Below are 19,367 nucleotides of genomic sequence, written 5' to 3' on the forward strand. Positions count from 1 at the left end.
TTGGGAGGACTTCACCCATGATGTACTCTGCCCAATCCACTACATTTTGCAGGATCTTCCGCTCAAGGCATTACTGCCCCTCACACCAGACCGTAGTGCAGCCACTCAACATATTCATCATTACACATCTATAGAAGCTTGTCGAAATTTTAGATGTCATGCCGAATCTTCTCTTCCAGGCTGGATATGTTATGCACTCAGATATACACTTCTGCACACCACTTTTGTAACTTATGGTTCTTTGAGTTACTGTCAGCTTAAGTCCATCTGGCCATTCTCTACTGAATTCTCTCACTAACAAGGAATTTTCCCTCACAGGTCTGATGCTCACTGGATGTTTTTTTTTGTTTTCCGCATCATTCTCTGTAAAGTCTCGAGACTGTTGTGATGAAAATCCCAGGAAATCAGCAGTTGTGAAATGCTCAAACAACTCCATCTGGCATTCCTCAGTCACTAGATCACATTTCTTCCCCATTCTAATCTTTAGTCTGAACAACAACTGAACCTCTTGATCATGATTGCATATTTTTATGCATTGTGCTGTTGTATCATAGCTTGCTAATCAGATATTTGCATTAATGAGCAGGTAACAGGTGTAACTAATAAAGTTGGCACTGAGTGCATATCTGACAGTCAATTCTCTTTTCACATCTCATAGACATGAGGAACCTTCTTCAAAAAAATGTTTTTTTTTCCCTTAGTAACATACACAAATTGCTGAAGGAACTCAGCAGATCAGGCAGCATTTATGGAGGGTAATAAACAGTTGACATTTTGGGCTAAGACCCTTCATCAGGACTGGAAATTAGGGAGAAAGAACCCAGGGTGGTACAAGGAGATAGGGTACAAGCTGGCAGATGATGGGTAAAGACAGCTGAGGGTGAGGTAGGTGGGTGGGTGAATTGGGAGATGAAGTGTAAAGCTGGGAGATGATTGGTGGAAAATGTAAAGTGCTGAAGAAGAAAGAATCTGATAGGAGAGAAGACTGGGCCATGGGAGAAAGGGAAGGTAGAGGGGCAAAAGAGGGAGGTGATAGGCAGGCAGGGCAATGAGAAAGAGGTAAGAGAGGAGCTAGAATCTCGAATGGAAAAAGAGAGGAGGGGAATTACTGGAAGTTTGAGAAATTGATGTTCATGACATCAAGTTGGCATCTACTGAAATGGAATATGAGGTGTTTCACCTCCAACCAGATGTATAATTTCACTCAACTCAACTCTAAACTGATTCCACCACCTTTGGACTGACTTTCCAATACACTATAACTCATGTTCTCAGGATTATTTTGTTTTGCATTTGCACAGTTTGGCTTCTGAAATTTATTTATTTATTTATACATTTATCTTTTTTTTGTATTTGAACAAATTTTCTTCTTTTACGTATTGGTTGTTTGTCCTATGTCAGGCTCCTATTTGTTGATTACATCTCAGCGTTCAACACAATCACACACTCAGTTCTAATCACCAAGCTTCAAAACCTGGGAGTCTGTACCTCCCTCCTTGAAGACATTACTAGGAGAACACAGTCTATGCGGAATGGAAATAACATCTCCTCTTTGCTGACAATCAACACTGGAACACCTCAAGGATACATGCTTAACCCACTACTATACTCTGTCTACATCCTTTACTCTGTGGCTGGGCACAGCTCAAATGCCATCAATTTGTAAATTTGCTGATGATGTAATTCTTGGCAGAATTTCAAATGATGATGAGGAATAAAATTGGTGGCTACTGGGAGATCCCGCTTGTTTTGGCAGGCAGAGCGTAGCTTGGTGAATCAGTCTCCTAATCTACATCGGGTCTCACTGATATACAAGATGTCACGCCTGGAGCACTGAACACCACCCCCAACAGGCTCACAGGTGAAGTTTATCCTGCCTGGAGGGACTGTTTGGGGCCCTGAATAGTAGTGAGGGGAGAGGTGTAGGGGCAGGTGTAGCACTTATTTTGCTTGGAAGGATAAGTGACTGGAGGGAGATCAATGTGGAGGGATGAATGGACAAGGGAGTTGCAAAGGAAGTGATCCCTGCTGAAGCAAAAAGTGAGGAGGCGGAAAAATGTATTTGGTGGTGGGATCCAGTTGGAGGTGATGGAAGTTTTGGGGCTTTTTCTCTCGTGTCCTGCCGAAGCGTTTCCTCCCGAAACATCGACAGTACTGTCGATCCTATGGTTTTCCTGTTCCTGAAGTCTATAATTAGTTCCCTGTTCTTATTGACATTGAGTGAAAGGTTTCTGTTATTACACTACTCAGTCAAATTTTCAACCTCCTTCCTTTAAGCTGATTCATCACCTCCTTTAATAAAGCCCACAACAGTGGTGTTATCAGCAAACTTGTATATGGTGTTGGACATGTACTTAACCACACAGTCATAGGTGTAAAGCGAGTAGAGCAGGAGGCTAAGGATACATCATAGCTGTACCCCTGTGGCTTCATCTATTTTGCTTGTTCTCATTCCCCTCCCCGCCACTGACATCTTCCCCCCTTCCTTTCCAGTCTTGATAAAGGGTCTTCACCCAAAATGTTGACTGTTGATTTATTGGCATAGAAGCATCCTGACCAGCATTTTGTGAGTGTTCTTCTGTATTCCCAGCACCTGCAGAATTGTTTGTGTTTATGAAGGGCAGCTTCTGTTGGACAAACTTACTGGAGTTCTTTGAGAGAATAATGCGTCCACTGGATAAAAATGTGAACAGGTGGATTTTGATTACTTGGATTCCCAGAAGGTGACTGGTAAGGTGCTGTAGAAAAGACAAATCCATAAATCAGGATGCATTAAATTGGGGTAACTTATTAGATGGGTGACGAGGTAGAGATACACTCAACCAAAGGAGGTGTAAGGTGCTACTTCCCTCCGGTAGCCTGCAGGTCACCCTTGGGTAAGGTATAGCACCTGCTTAGGCCCCGATGAGGGCCATGTGACACCATTGGAGGAAACGCGGGAGACCAAAGTCCTGGTTATGCGACCACTGATGCCAGGCAGACAATCTTAGAAGAGAATTGATAATGGCTGGGGTCACCCATCTTCTAAAGACACAATCCAGAAGAAGGTAAAGGCAAATCAGTTCTGCAGACAAAATTACCAAGAACAAGTCTGGTCATAGATCATGATCATCTATGTCACATGACACAGCACTTAATAATGAAGACTGTATTAGGATGGATAGTAAACAGTTGGGATAAATGTGGCTTTCTCTGGTTGGCTATAGAGAGTGGCACAAGGGTCAATGCTGGTCAAACATTGTAACCCAGGTACGGTTCAGGGTCCTCATTTCTGCTTCTACGGTATAGCACTTTATTGACTGTGGTCTCCCGTGTTTCCTCTACCCATCACGGACCCAATGAAGAGCTGTCTTGATGATGAAGTTTGCCTCCCCTCTCTTCATGTGCCCAATCAATCTTCAATGTTTCCTCGTGATGATCGTGTAGATCATATATGTCAAACTCAAGGCCTGCGGGCCAGATTTGGCCCGCGGTGGAATTATCTTTGGCCCACGAGATAATATCTAATTACTATTAAAGCTGGCCCCAGTAATCGAAGCGCCTATGGTGTATGATATGGCTAATGCTGAGTTTATTCAGGTACCAGGTTTTCAGGGTTTTTAGTGTTTATTCAGTTTCCCTGATTTATTTCCTGAATATCATTAAAGAATAATTTTTTTTCTCTATTAGAGCTGGCCTGCCGGTATATTGCATGCACCACTAATACTACAAATCCCACAATGCACTGCCAGTGCATTGCTCGCGCTTGCCTTACTCTCTCATCAGCATCCTTATGGCGCTAGTCACGTGTGGTCAACTTTCAGCTATCCCTCACCCCAAATATGGCTGAACGAAAGGTGGACTTTGAAAACAGGGGTTTTCAAGGCAGGTGGGAGGCAGAGTATATGTTCGCAGATATAAAGGGCAAACCTGTTTGTCTTGTGTGCGGAGACGGTGTGTCTGTAATTAAAGAATATAACGTAAGACGACACTATGAAACGAAACACCACGACAAATACAAGCATCTGGACAAGAAACAGAAGCCCGCGTTGTGTGGTCAGAAGAGTGGATTGGTGGGCAGGATCCGGGAGAAGCTGCGGGAGGAAAACGGTGCAGGTGAGCTGACAGCTTATCACTGCATCATACACCAGGAATCGTTGTGTGGCAAAGCCTTGAAAATGGAACATATAATGAGCACCATAACACGAGCAGTAAACTTCAAAAGAGCCAAAGGTTTAAATCACCGCGAATTCAAGTCGTTTCTGGAGGAGTTGGGTTCAGAATATAATGATTTACCCTATCACAGAGAGGTGCGATGGTTAAGCCAAGGAAAAGTACTGAAAAGATGTTTCGAGTTGCGTGAGGAGATCTGTCAGTTCATGGAAAGCAAAGGGAAAGACGCAACAGAGCTCCGGGATAAAAAGTTGCTTTGTGAAATGGCGTTTCTGTGTGACATCACGAACCATCTCAATGCGCTCAACCTGCAGCTTCAGGGGCGGGGTCGTGTGATCACAGACATGTACGCTGCAGTGAGGGCTTTTAAAACCAAGCAGCGCCTGTGGGAGATGCAGATGCAGCAAGAAAACTTGAGCGATTTTCCGTGTTGCCAAACTATGAAAGAGCAGGTTTCCACAGCAGTGTTCCCACCGCAGTGTTCCCACGTGCAAAGTTTGCTGAAAAACTTAGCATACTTGGTGCCAACTTCACACGGCGATTTGCCGACTTTGAAGCCCAAAAATGCAGGTTTGAACTGCTCAGTAATCCATTTGCAGCTGACGTGGAAAGCACACCAACCAACATACAAATGGAGCCGATTGAACTCCAATGTAGTGACACACTCAAGGCAAAGTATGACTCGGTGGGCGCTGCACAGTTTCTACGTTTCATTCCCGACACAATGCCCCAGCTGCGTACCCAAGCTGCTCAAATGCTCTCTATGTTTGGCAGCACATATCTGTGTGAACAACTGTTTTCTTTGATGAAGATAAACAAAACATCACACAGGAGTCGTCTTTCTGATACACACCTTCACTCAATTCTGAGGATTTCCTCAGCTCAGAGCCTGACTCCAAACATTGATGAACTTGCATCCAAGATGAGATGCCTAGTGTGAATCACAGAGTGTTGGCCTGTGGAAAAATGTTTTCATTAGAAATTACTCCGGAAAAACTGCAGATAAAGCCATAAGAAATAAATGCAACTGATTTTTTATTTATTTAATGTTCAATGTTGTTTTTGTAGGCAATAACCTAAGCTTTGTTAGTTCCAGGTTAATATGTGTAATAAATTCATTTCAATAAGTTTTGCAATAAACGCTGAACCAGTCCAGCCCTCAACTTATACCAATTTTTAAATTTTGGCCCACTGTGTATTTGATTTTGACACCCCTGCATTAGGTCTACATTTGTGTTTGCTAATGCTTGATTTCAAACGGTTTATTAATGGAAAAGGTATGGCTCCCAAAACAATCTTAGCCGAAATAGCATCGTTACTTTCTCGTTGCCTACTTTCTTGTAATCTACGTCTGTAAGTTAATACCAAACATAAAAAGAATGCTTGCTAGGCAATCTGCTTCATAAAAAATGAAATTCGTAAAGTTAAGCAATTTTAGATATAGCAGAGACTGAGACACATGAGAGCAGGTTGAAAAAAATGAAGGCAACGAAAGCTGTGGGAGCATGCGCGCATGCACAACTGATCCGGCCCACATGAAGTCGCATTTTTCTCAATCCGGCCCGTGACCTAAAATGAGTTTGACACCCCTGGTGTAGATGATAGAAAAACGGAGACTTACATAAGAGATAAGGGTTATATTGATCTTACAGTACATTAAAAGTTCAGGCCAATGGGCCTGTAGTATTCTATGTTCTACGTCCCCCTGCACAACAGCAGGGCACAATCGTTCATAAATTAATTAATTAATTAAATCCAAGCGAGTAAAATTTCTTTTGTTGCGTCTGTCGCAATGTACAAGAAATAAAGAGGGGAAATCTGGGATGATATTGCCTAAACACTAAAATTGTATATGTAATTGTTTTGTATACGTGTATGTTACAATAGAGAAGATGGCTATCTCTGTTGGGACAGAGATGGAGGAACTTCATCGCTGCCCTAAACGCCAGTGATTAATTTGTCTATCTAAGAGGTTCTTAAATTTTCCCACAGTATCTGCTTCTACCACCAGCCCTAGCTGAGTATTTCACCCACCTTCCCAAAATACATGCCTTTGACATCACCTTATACTTTCCGCCAGTCACTTTGAAATTATGACCCCTGCAATCACCCTTTCCACCCTAGGAAATAGCCTCTAGCTATATACTCATTCTATGCCTCTTATCATTTTGTACACTTCTATCATATCCTCTTGCTTCAAAAGAAAAGCCCTTGCTCACACAACATATCTTCTTAAAACATGCTCTCTAATCCAGGCATAATCCTGGTAAATCTCCCTGCAACCTCTCTAAAGCTAACACATTCTCTTTATAATGAGGTGACCAGAATTGAATATCATATTCCGAATGCTATCTAACCAGGGTTTTACAGAGCTGCAATGTTACTTCGCAACTTGGGAGCACTTATGCATAAATTGCAAAAGGTTGGTTTACAGGTGCAAGATGGCAAATGGAATGTTGGCCTTCAGTGCTAGAAGGAATGAATTTAAGAGCAGGGAAGTTATAATGCAACTGTACATAGTACTGGTGTGGAGTACTGTGTGCAGCTGTTGTCTTCTTACTTAAGGAAGGATATACTGGCTTTGCAGGCGGTGCTGAGGAGGTTCACCAAGTTGATTCTAGAATGAGGGGGTTCACCTATGAGGAGAGATTGGGTTACCTGGGACTATACTTGCTGAAATTCAGGTGAATTAGATGAAATAAGACAATAAGATACAGGAGCCCAATTGGCCCATCAAGTCTGCTCTGTCATTTCATCACTGATCCATTTTCTGTCAGCCCCAATCTCCTGCCTTGTCCCATGCCTCTTCATGCCCTGTCTAATCCTCTTCATTAAATATACTCAATGACTTGGCTTTGACAGCCATCTGAGGCAACAGATTCCATGGATTCACTACTCTCTGGCTAAGGAATTTCCCCCTGATCTCTGTTCTAAATGGACGTCCCGCTATTCTGGTCCTGTGGTCTTAGACTCCCCCACTGTAGGAAACATCCTCTTCACATCCATTTTCAGCCTTCCAACAATCAATAGGTTTCAATGAGATCCTCTCTCATTCTTCTGAATTCCAGTGAGTAAGGCCAAGAGCCATCAAACATTCTGCATTTGATAAGCCTTTCCTATCAGAATCATTTTTGTTAAACTCCTCTGAACCCCCTCCAAAGTCAGCACATCCTTCCTCAGATAAGAGGCCCAGAACTGCTCCCAATACTCCAAGTGAGACCTCACCAGTGTCTTATAAATCCTCAACATTTCATCCTTGCTTTTATATTCCAGTCCTCTCAGAATGAATGCTAACATTGCATTAGTCGACCTCACCACTGAGTCAACCTGCAAATTAATCTTTAAGGAATCCTGCATGAGGACTCCCAAGTCCCTGCTCCAAGTCTTGAGTTTTCTCTCTGTTCTTCTCTTTTATGACCATGCACTTCCTGACACTGTATTTCATCTCTTTGCCCACTCTCCTAACCTGTCTAACTTCTTCTGTATCTTGTCTGCTTCCTCAACAATACCTGCCCCCTCACCAATCTTCATTTTGTCCACAAACGTGGCCACAGAGCAATCAATATTGTCAAGCAACTCATTGACATATATTGAACACCACTCGCCTCTGGCAGCCAACAGGAAATGACTCCCTGTATTGCCACTCTGCGTGCTGCCAATCAGATAATGCTCTATCCATGCTAGTATCTTTCCTATAATATTGTGGGTTCTTAATTTGTTAAGCAGCCCTGTGTGTGGCACCTTGTCAAAGACCTTGTGAAAATCCAAGTAAACAACATCCACTGATTCTCCTTTGTCGATCCTGCTTCTTATTTCATCAGAATTTCAACACATTTGTGAGGCAACATTTTCCCTTATGTAAACCATGCTGACTTTGGACTGTTTCATCATGTACCTCTTCTGGGATCATCTGAAGTTATGAAAGGGATAGATAAGATAGAGGCAGGAAAGTTGTTTCTACTGGTAAGCCAGCCTAGAAGTAGTTTCAAGATTTGGGGGAATAGATTTAAGTTGCAGTTAAGGGGAAACTGCTCATAGAATAGTGCATCTATGGAATTCTCTGTCCAGGGAAGCAGTGGAGACTAGTTCACTAAATATATTCAAGACACGCTTAGATTTTTTTTGTATAGCAGGGAATTAGTTAAGCGGAATAAGCAGCCACGATTTAATGGTGGAGCAAGCTCAATGGGTTCGTTTAAAAATCATTTTAAAAATCCTGTATTGCCTGCAAGAAAAAAAGAATATCAAGGCGATATATATGGTAATATATTCGTACTTTGAGAATAAATTTACTTTGACTTTATGTTACTTTGTTCTGATGGAAATTAAGATATCCGGAATGTGATACAGCCGAGTCTGCAACGAACCAGGGACGGAAGAGTTACCAGGAAGGGACTTTGTGCTCAGCCTCTCTCCCCAGATATACCTTAAGCGCTTTTATGCGTTAAACTCAGTGGGCGAGTTCGTTACTCCGAGTCCCGAAAAAGGGTTTCATTTCCATCGATTCTGCCATACCTGCTGAATTTCTCCAGCATTTTGCGAGTGGGGCTGTTCCTGTCGGATATCAGCTCCCGCACGTTCCCAGTACACACTCCGACTCGAGTGAGGGATTTTAATTTTAACTTTTTAAATGCTTTTTATTTGCTCAACCACTTTTTGGGAGCAGTGCAAGCTGATCCGTGTTTAAAATGGCAGGCTCAAACTCTGAGCAGAATAGATTGGGTCAAATTCCGGCGACCCTCACTTTCACGTCATCCGAACGGGAACAGGTCCCCCTGACCAGATTGCGAGTCGGCAGGTACGGCTCCTGGACCCTATTAAAATCTCGCCCCCATGATCTTATTGACAGCGGGTAGCAGAGCGGATGCGCCGTACGGTCCCGCCCCTTGACCTGATTGACAGCCGGCAGCAGTGCACATGCGCAGTCTGCTTCAGCGCGACCTGCGAGCGCCATTTTGTCAACGAGCGGCGGGAGTCGTTTTGGAAACAGAGTGTCGGGGAGGAATGGAGAGCTCTCGGTTCCGGGGTCAGGTCGCGGACAGCAGCCTCTTTCCGGCAGCGAATCGCTTTAGGAGCGGTTCCGCAGACGGACTCAGAGATCGGCACCGGAGCCGGGGAGGCTGGGGAGAAGAGGCGGAGTGGAGAGGCGACTGGGCCCGAAGCATGGAGTAAGTGTGGGGAGGGAGGAGAACGTTCACCGGGCGGAAGGTGGGTAGGCGGAGTGAAAATAAGTTGTTTCCTTTACTTAGATCAATGGGGAATCTCCCCCCGAGAGTGTTAGTGGGAGCGCCACTGTTTACAGAACCGGGTACTCGGTGGGAGCAGTTCAACAAAGAGTTGCTATTGCAGGCTGACTGGAGCAAAATTAGATTTGCATGATCATTTTTTGAATCACATGCACATGCAAGCGTGCAGTGAAATGCGTTAACAACTCAGTGCTGGGGGCAGCTCGCAAGTTTCGCCACACTTTGGTTAAAATGGCGCCGGAGAATGGCAACTCTTTGTGTGCAGCTTCGAATGAAATAATCAAATATTATCGCTAAAGGACTAAAATTATATTTTGCAAAGACTGTATATGAGCCAGCAGCATATTAATGACTCGGGGCCCTGCCTTAAAATTTTCCATGCAATCCTGTCCGTCAGCCGTATTTTCTTGAATCAGAATCCGGTTTAACATCAGCGGTACTTCAATTTGTTGACTTTGTGCCAGCAGTTCAATGTAATGCATAGTAACAGGAAACAATTAAATAGTTAAATAAGTACTGCACAAATAAAAATAAAAAAAGTAGCGAAGTACTGTTCAATGTCCATTCAGAAATCGGATGGCAGAGGGAAAGAAGCTGTTCCTGAATCGTTGACTGTGTGTGCCTTCACGATTCTGCTTCTGCCCTGATGGTAAAGAGGCGTGACCTGTGTGATGCAGGTCTTTAATGATAGGTGCTGCCTTTTTGAGGCATTCCTCAATGATGGAGCTGACTAAGTTTACAACACTCTGCAAACTTATTTCGATCCTGTGCAGAAGGCCCCCCCCCCCCCCACCCCCATACCAGATAGTGATTCCGCAATTAGAATGCTCTCCATGGTGCAACTGTAGAATCCGTGAGAGTCTACAGTACCAGCCTTGGGTAATTTAGAAAGCTACATTCTTTAATATGTTTTGAAAAAAAATCTATTGAGCTACACATTTTGGACTGCAAGGCCATAAGGTCCGTCACTCGCTACAATCCTGGCTAATGTACATGCTCTGCAAAATAAAATTGATGCCCTCAGAGCAAGATTACAGTACCAGAGGGACATCAGAGACTTTGCTTCACAAAGACATAGCTCTTCCCCTACGATAGCTTGAATTTTAGGAACAGCTTCTTCCTGTCCGACGTCAGATTTTTGGATAGTTCATGTGTATTACATCACTGTAGCTTTCTGTTTGCACCTCTTATTTTTCAATATTCTTATTGTAACAGTCTTTTGATGTGTGGCACTGTACCAATGCCACAAAACAGTGAATTTCATAATGTATCAGTGATAACCTGATTCTGACATCGTATGTCCACAAGCGAAAACAACACAGCAGCAACTGGTCGACACAGTTTAGTGACTGTTTCAGATTCACTTTATTGCCAGCATGTGAAACATTGCTTATGGTTCGGTTTCAAGCATAACGCTGTTCAATAACATAACAGACAACACAATCGCAACCAACAATTTACAAGATGATAATTCAAACAGCCTTGATCAATTAACAGAACAGTCACATGTGCAAATGTCAATAATTAAACTGGAACAAATGTGAACGTATGAACAGACTGTATAATCCTCAACAGAACAAGGAGAGCATGAAGGGCCATTGTGCAAGACAGTTAGGATATTTCACCGACAAATGAGAAATTCTGCAGATGCTGGAATTCCAACCAATACATACAAAATACTGGAGGAACTCAGCAGGCTAGGCAGTATCTATGCAAAAGAATAAACATTCGACGTTTTGGACTGGGACCCTTCAACAGGACAGGAAAAAAAAGATGAGTTAGAGGGGAGGGAGAAACACAAGGTGATACGTGAAACTGAGAGTGAGGGGAGGGTGAAGTAAAGAGTTGGGAAGTTGATTGGTGACCGAGATATAGGGCTGGAGAAGGGGGAACCTGACAGAGGATAGAAGACCATGGAAGAAAGAAAGAGCACCAGAGGTAGATGATAGGCAGGCAAGGATTTAGGTGAGAAAGGGGATGGGGAATGGTGAGGGGGGGGGGGGGGTGGCTGTGGGCATTACCGGAAGTGCGAGAAATTGATGTTCATCCTATCAGGTTTGAGGCTACTCAGACCTAATGTAATGTGTTGCTCCTACAACGCTGCCTGGCCTGCTGAGTTTCTGCAGTGTTTTGTGTGGGGATATACACCTATTTTGTTGAGAAGCTGGATAGCTACAGGAGAGAAGCTGTAGTTAAGGTGGTGATGGTTGTAGCACCTGCCTGATGACAATTTGTTGAATGGGCAACTGCTGGGGTGGGTGGTCAGTAAGTTTTTCAGCTGGCGATGAACTGGTCTTTAACTGTTGCCAGCTGGTGGGCACTGAGTCCCAGTGGAGAGCAGACTGGAAATGCGAGGTGTGCCTGTTGCATGAACAGTCCCATGCCCGGACCAGTGGTGAGGTGTCTGTCCTTCCTTTCGTGGAGAGCAGCTGCTCTCTGCTGCTTGACGGAAGCTGAGAGTTGCAGTCTTGCAGTGGCCTCCAATACTGGCACTGGTTACACCAGCTGTTTCACACAATGTCTGCCTCACTCACTGACCAATATTTCTTTTCCTCTCCACAGGGAAAATCTTCCATCAACTCCGATGTTCCGACCTCGCGAGGCACAAGGAACAGAGCGTTCATTCCATCACTCACAGACAAGGTACGTTACAGAGCACAGAGGCAGTGGCAACTCATCAGTTCCACAGTTTCAGAACAGAGATTTCTAGACTCACACTGACCCAAAATCCAGCCACACATTTCCCTGCATCATTTAAATGGTGGGAGGGGACAAGAACCAGTAAACAGCATCAAGGTCTCATGTGGAAACACAGGAGATGGGGTGAGACAGTAACAAATACTTCACATGTGTGTTTATTGTGAAGGATATGAATGCTAGCAAACCCAGGAAGTTAATGTTATTTTGAAACAGGCTAAATGAGACAAGGTTCTGAGTGTATTAAAATGTATAAAGCTGATAAATCTGTGATGCCTGATCTGTAAAGCCAGGGAAAGAATTGCAGTGAACCTTGCGGAGATACTTGGGCCATGGATAGCCGCAAGGGAGAGGAACAGAAGATTAGACGGTGACACTGTTGTGCCTTTATTTCAGGAAAGCTCCAAGGTACTATAGACATAGCATCAGTGGTGGTTGGGCTATTGGAGAGGCTTCCTAGACAGCATGCATTTGGAAAGGTGCGGCCTGGTCAGGGTGAGTCAACATGGCTTTGTGCCTAATGAGTATTGAATTTGGTTGAACTTTCTGAAGCGGTGGATACAAATACAGTTGAAGGAAATGATGTTAGTAGACATTCTCTACATGGACTGTAGCAGTGTCTTTTGACAGACTACTATATGGTCATCTGTTCTGGGAAATTTGATCAAATGGAATCTGGGGTGAGTTATCCGAATAGTCATGTAACGCTGCAGTACCGAGCAAGCCCTTTAGCTCAGCCAGTCCATGACATGTTGTTTTCTGCCTCGTTCCATCTACCTGCATCTGGTCCATAGTCCTCCATACCTTTCTCTTTCATGTACCTATCCAGGCCTCTTTTCAATGTTGCATTTGGACCCCCATCCACCATCTTAGCTAGCAGCTAGTTTCACACTTGCACCATCTTCTGACTGCAGAAGTTTCCCCTCAGGTACCCCTTAAGATTTCTCTCTTCACTTATGACCTCTAGTTGTAGATTCACTCAGCCTCGGGTGGGGGGGTGGGGGTGGGAGCTTGCATGTATTTACTTCAAATGTGCTGCTCAATTTTGTATGCCTTTCTAAGATCACCCCTCATTTTTCTAAGCTGCAGCGAATGACTGTGTGGCTCGGCATAGCTGAAGTACTGTCTGTAAATTTGCTGACGATACAACCATTGTTGGTAGAATCTCAGGTGGTGACGAGAGGGCCGACAGGAGTGAGATATGCCAACTAATGGAGTGGTGCCGCAGCAACAACCTGGCACTCAAGTAAGACGAAAGAGCTGATTGTGGACTTCAGGAAGGGTAAGATGAAGGAATACGTACCAATCCTCATAGGGGGATCAGAAGTCGAGAGTTCCTGGGTGTCTAGATCTCTGGGGATCTAACCTGGTCCCAACAGCGGCTATACTTCATTAGCTTGAAGAGATTTGGCATGTCAACAAATACACTCAAAAACTTACATTGTACTGTTGACAGCATTCTGACAAGCTGCATTGCTGTCTGGTACGGTGGGGGGGGGGGGTGGGTGGGTGGAGGTGGCGGGAGCCTGCATAGGACTGAAAGAAGCTGCAGAGGGTTGTAAATCTAGTCAGCTCTATCTTGGATACTAGCCTACAAAGTACCCAGGGCATTTTCACGGGGCGGTGTCTCAGAAAGACCTCTAGAACCCAGGGCATGTTAGGAGGTACCAAAGCCTGAGGCACACACTCAGCAATTCAGGAACAGCTTCTCCTCTGCCATCCGATTCCTAAATAGACATTGAATCTTTAGAAACTACCTCACTTTTTTTAATATACAGAATTACTGTTTCTGCGCATTAAAAAAAATCTATTCAATATACATTTACCATAATTGACTGACTTGTTTATTATTATTTTAAATTTTATTTATTTTTTTCTCTCTGCTAAATTATGTATTGCATTGAACTGCTGCTGCTAAGTTAACAAATTTCACATCACATGCTGGTAATAATACACCTGATTCTGAATGAAATCCTCACATTTTCAACCTTTCCTTGTAACTTGGGTTCCAGCGACCTTGTAAATTTTCTCAGCACTCCTTCCAAGCTTGTTTGCATCTGCAGTTAGGGAGGTGACCAGACTGTACACAACACTCCAATTTCAGTCACGACAACGTCTTAATACAACTTCAATTTAACATTCATACTCTTGAACTCAATACTTGATTGATAAGGGCCAGTTCCAAACGCTCTCTTGACGATCTTATCTATTTCATGACGGCACTTTGAAGGGAAGCTCCATTGTATTTCAAGATCCCTTTGTTCTGTAACACACCTCAATGCTTGACTATTCACTGTGTCAGCCTCGTCCTTGTTTGTTCTGACAATGTGCAACCCCTGACACTTGACTGCATTAAGTTCCATCTGCCCATTTTTTTGCACCTGGTCCAGCTTGCGTTGCAAGTTTTGATAGTCTTCCTTGTTGTCCTGTACACGCTCAATCTTGGTATCATCTGCAAATTTGCCTAGCCAGTTTACCGCATTTAAATTATTAATATAGATGACAAATGACATTATACCAATGCAGGGCTTCAATTATAGCAGGGTTCCCAAACTTAGAGTTCTGGGGCCCCTTGATTAATGGTGTTGGTCCATGGCATAAAAATGATTGGGAACAGCAGAGTTAGAGAGAAAACCATCTACTACCACTGTCTTCTCCAGCTAAGGCAATGTTGATTTGAACTTATGTGCCTACAAATATGGACTTGCACACTATATGCTAAAGTCCATCAGGGGTTCCCAACCTGGGGTTCACGAACCACTCGGTTAATGGTAAGGGTGCATGGCATAAAAAACATTGGGAGCCCCTGATGTAGACAATATCCACTGGCTTCCCTTCATTGACCTTCCTTTGTAATCACAGAATTCTAAGATTGGGTAGATGTGTGCCATGCACAAAACCATGTTGACTGTCCCAAATCATTCCCTGTACCCAAAGGGTCTGTTGGTGCAGTTGTTGTGGATGTTCCTGTGTTGTACTGATTTATGCAGTGTAGAGTGTGCTTGATGTAGACCACATGGCTGTTAGCAATGTATTGGGCAAATCCTACAGGTCTGATTGATTCCATTGGATACAAAGAAAATTGACAGGTTAGATTCTGGACTGTCTCAGTGACAGGGAGTGAGAAGACTTGACAAGTGCTTTAGTGCCTGAAGACTGCGTGAGTGGGAGTGCCTGGAGACCTGTGCCAGGGCCCTTACTTTTGGTGGAAAGGGACAACTCTGCTGTCAGTGTGGTGACTTGATCAAGGGGATGTGACAGTTGTCTGTGTGGATGACGATGAGAAGGGAAGCTAAAGACTGCATGAAGGTATCAGTGGACTGGGGAGGTAGGCAGGCAGGAAACAAATGGAATTTATTCCAGGCATGTGAGATGTTGCAGCAGGGGAGCCCAGGCAAGGCATAGTATATGAGAGAATGAGGAGAATTGTAGTAGGGCAGAAAGACCTTGGAGCACATGTGATCAGGTCCCTGAAGCTAAGGGATAGATTGGGGGGTTCAGAAGGCAGACAGGAGACTTGGTTTTGTTGGCTAAAGGTATAGAATGCCCGAGCAGAGGTTCTGCTGAAACTGTAAAACCACAAGTTGGCCCAAAGCTGGCGTGCTCTGTGCAGTCCTGGTCATCACACTACAGGAATTAGGAGCAGGAGTCCCTATTCAGCCCCTTCCACCTTCTCTGATGTTTAATGAGGTTACAGCTGGTCTCATTTTAACATCAAACCATGGGCATCCGTATGAGTCCGAGCTATTCCTGCCTTTTTGTTGGCTTTGTGGAACAGTCCATGTTCCAAGCCTATACGGGTATCTGTCCCCCATTTTTCTTTTGCTACGTCGACAACTGCATTGGTGCTGCTTCCTGCACACATGCTGGGCTGAACTGAGCTTGTTGACTTCATTAACTTTGCCTCCAACTTTCATCCTGCCCTCAAATTTACCTTGTCCATTTCTGACACCTCCCTCCCCTTTCTTGATCTTTCTGTCTCCATCTCTGGAGTCGGCTTATCTACTGATATCTACTATAAGCCCATGGATTCTCACAGCTACCTGGACTATTCCTCTTCCCGCCCGTCTCTTTCAAAAATGCTATTCCTTCTCACAGTTCCTCCGTCTCTGCCGCATCTGCTCTCAGGATGAGGCTTTTCATTCCAGGGCGAAGGAGATGTCTTTTTTAAAGAAAGGAGCTTCCCTTCTTCCACCATTAACTCTGCTCTCAAACGCATCTCTGCCATTTCACGCACATCTGCTGTCACCCCATCTGCCTGCCACCCCACTCAGGATAGCGTTCCCCTTGTCCCCACCACCCCACCAGCCTCCGGGTCCAACATATAATTCTCCGTAACTTCTGCCACCTCCAACGGGATCCCACCATCAAGCACATCTTGCCCTCGCCCCCTTCCCGCCTTCTGCTTTCTGCAGGGATCGCTCCATATGTGACTCCCTTGTCCATTCGTTTCCCCCCCCCCCCCCCCCAATCCCTTCCCACTGATCTCCTTCCTAGCACTTATCCTTGTAAGCGGAACAAGTGCTACACCTGCCCTTACACTTCCTCCCTCACCACCATTCAGGGCCCCAGACAGTCCTTCCAGTTGAGATGACACTTCACCTGTGAGTCGGCTGGTGTGGTATACTGTGTCCGGTGCTCCTGGTGTGGCCTTTTATATATTGGTGAGACCCGACGCAGTCTGGGAGACGTTGAACACCTATGCAGACTGGGAGATGTGTTTCGTTGAACACCTCCACTCTGTTTGCCAGAGAAAGCAGGATCTCCCAGTGGCCACACATTTTAATTCCATGCCCTATTCCCATTCTTAGGTGTCTATCCATGGCTTCCTCTACTGTTAAGATGAAACCACATTCAGGTTGGAGGAGCACCTTATATTCTGTCTGGGTAGCCTCCAACCTGAGGACACGAACATTGATTTCTCTAACATCTGTTAATGCCCCTCCTCCCCTTCTTACCCCATCCCTTATTGATTTATTACCCCCCTTTTGTTTTCTTCTTTCTCTGTACCTCTCACAATCGCTCCTTGTCTCTGGGGCCCTGGTGAGACCCCACCTGGAGTATTGTGTGCAGTTTTGGTCTCCAAATTTGAGGAAGGACATTCTTGCTATTGCGGGAGTGCAGCGTAGGTTCACAAGGTTAATTCCTGGAATGGTGGGACTGTCATATGTTGAAAGATTGGAGCTACTCGGCTTGTATACACTGGAATTTAGAAGGATGAGAGGGGATCTGATTGAAACATATAAGATTATTAAGGGATTGGACACACTGGAGGCAGGAAGCATGTTCCCGCAGATGGGTGAGTCCAGAACTAGAGGCCACAGTTTAAGAATAAGGGGTAGGCCATTTAGAACGGAGATGAGGAAAAACTTTTTCACCCAGAGAGTGGTGGATATCTGGAATGCTCTGCCCCAGAAGGCAGTGGAGGCCAAGTCTCTGGATGCTTTCAAGAGAGAGTTGGAGCTCTTATAGATAGCGGGGTCAAGGGATATGGGGAGAGGGCAGGAACGGGGTACAGATTGTGTATGATCAACTATGATCACAGTGAATAGCAGTGCTGGTCAGAAGGGCCGAATGGCCTACTCCTGCACCTACTGTCTATTGTTCTCCATCTCCCTCTGGTGCTCCCCTTCCCCCTAGGCCTCCCATCCCATGATCCTTCTCCAGCTGTGTATCCCTTTTGTCAATCACCTTTCCAGCTCGTAGCTTCACCTTTCCCCCTCCTGTCTTCCATCATTTTGGACTCCCGCTCCCCACCCACTTTCAAATCTCTTACTATCTTCTTTCAGTTAGTCCTGATGAAAGGTCTCGGCCTGATGCGTCGACTGTACTTCTTCCTATAGATGCTGCCTGGCAAGCTGCGTTCCACCATCATTGTGTGTGTGTTGCTTGAATTTCCAGCATCTGCAGATTTCCTCCTGTCAGTCCACAGTAACATTTCACCCCCTAATTTATATCTGCTCGCCTTGTCTTGTGGTCTTGTCCTTTCCCCACCTGTCCTGTCAAGGCCTCTCTCCTCTCTTCTAAACACCAGCAGGTACAAACCCAGACTTTTCAATGCTTTCCTCATTAGCCTATTGTCAGTGTTATCCCACAACCCTCCCTGAACTGCTTCCAATATATTGATGTCTTAAAAGAAACCTGAGCTGATCAAGGGGTCTAGATGTGGCCTCCAGATGTATTGTACCTCCTAATGTTTATATTCAGTTCACCATCAGTGAACTATAATATTCACTCAGCTTTTCTTATTCAATCAAGGCCTCTGTTGGTCAGGGTCAACCATGGATGTTGTGTCCTAGCTGTATAGATACACAAGCCTGGGCAGTATGTTATGGAGAGCAAGCTGTTTCCCATGTAGCAAGTTCCTCCTCTCCACACATCTGATGAGCTCAAAGTAATGGCAGAGACTGATACGGTTCGTCCCAGGATCACTGCAGGAGTTGCTAGTCAACACTGAGCTCAAGGTAGGGCTACTTTAGGGACTCCAGCTCTGGATTTTTCCCTCGGGGGTTGGGGGGGGGGGGGTTGGTGTTTACTCGCAAGCATTCCCCACGAGTGAGCAGAGCCTCAAGGCAGTGGAGGTTTGAGTTCAGAAGCTCCCCCTCCTAATGAGCTGCCAACCACAACTGATGAACCCTACCTGCCTGAAGTAACTGGCTTTAAAACCCACTTTGCCATTCTGTCAGTAGAAGCAGTTCCGCCAGGCTTGGTAGCTAAGCTACATGTGAAGGTCAGGAGCTGAACTAAGTTGTCAGAGGCTATTTGAGGCGCACACCACTGGGAGCTTATCTCCACTTCCTCCCACAGTTGTAACAACTTTAAGGAACCTTTCCATATCATTGTAGCTGCAAGCAAACCCAGGAACAGGCCCCTTAGCATGTGATGCCTGTGTAGACATAGATGTCAATTGAAACTGCACTTCTACTGACACTTCTATGTCCCTTCATCCCACGTCTATTCATGTAACTGACTAAATGCCTCTTTAATGCTTCCACCACCTCCTCTGGATGTTGTTCCAGGCATCACCACCCACTGTGTAAAACAAAACCATCTCTGTTAAACTTTCACCCTCTCGCCTGTAGATTATTTGATGCCTCAACCCCAGGAGAAAAAGAAAGACCTAGATGCAAATGATGAATGTCGCTTTTAATTTTGAATACTTTCATTAGGCCTTTCTTCAGCCTCTGAAACTCCAGAGAACTGCTGAAGGATTGGTCAGCCCCAGTTCAGAGTATCTGTCCTGTGGGTGTCAGCATTAAAATAATTTGGGTA

The 19,367-nt window shown here is 44.8% G+C and overlaps 1 protein-coding gene across 3 annotated transcripts in view; it reads left to right on the top strand.

Annotated features, from left to right (window-relative positions):
• Nucleotides 1-9,101: 9,101 nt before the first annotated feature.
• The window catches only part of LOC132380556 (uncharacterized), a 32,740-nt gene continuing 22,474 nt past the window's right edge, over nucleotides 9,102-19,367 (top strand). Inside the window, exons 1-4 of one of the 3 annotated variants that reach the window (XM_059949453.1) lie at nucleotides 9,272-9,320; nucleotides 11,961-12,041; nucleotides 12,492-12,590; nucleotides 13,258-13,377. Coding sequence is in view for 1 of the 3 variants with exons in the window: in XM_059949452.1 (XP_059805435.1) it covers nucleotides 9,157-9,320; nucleotides 11,961-12,041 (245 nt within the window). In the remaining 2 variants the exon portion in view is untranslated. Of the gene's footprint in view, nucleotides 9,321-11,960; nucleotides 12,042-12,491; nucleotides 12,591-13,257; nucleotides 13,378-19,367 lie in introns of all 3 variants that reach the window. The other 2 variants (XM_059949454.1, XM_059949452.1) reach the window with 2 other exon arrangements.

The sequence above is a fragment of the Hypanus sabinus genome, chromosome 24 (genome assembly GCF_030144855.1).
Source record: "Hypanus sabinus isolate sHypSab1 chromosome 24, sHypSab1.hap1, whole genome shotgun sequence".
Classification (NCBI taxonomy): Eukaryota; Metazoa; Chordata; class Chondrichthyes; order Myliobatiformes; family Dasyatidae; genus Hypanus; species Hypanus sabinus.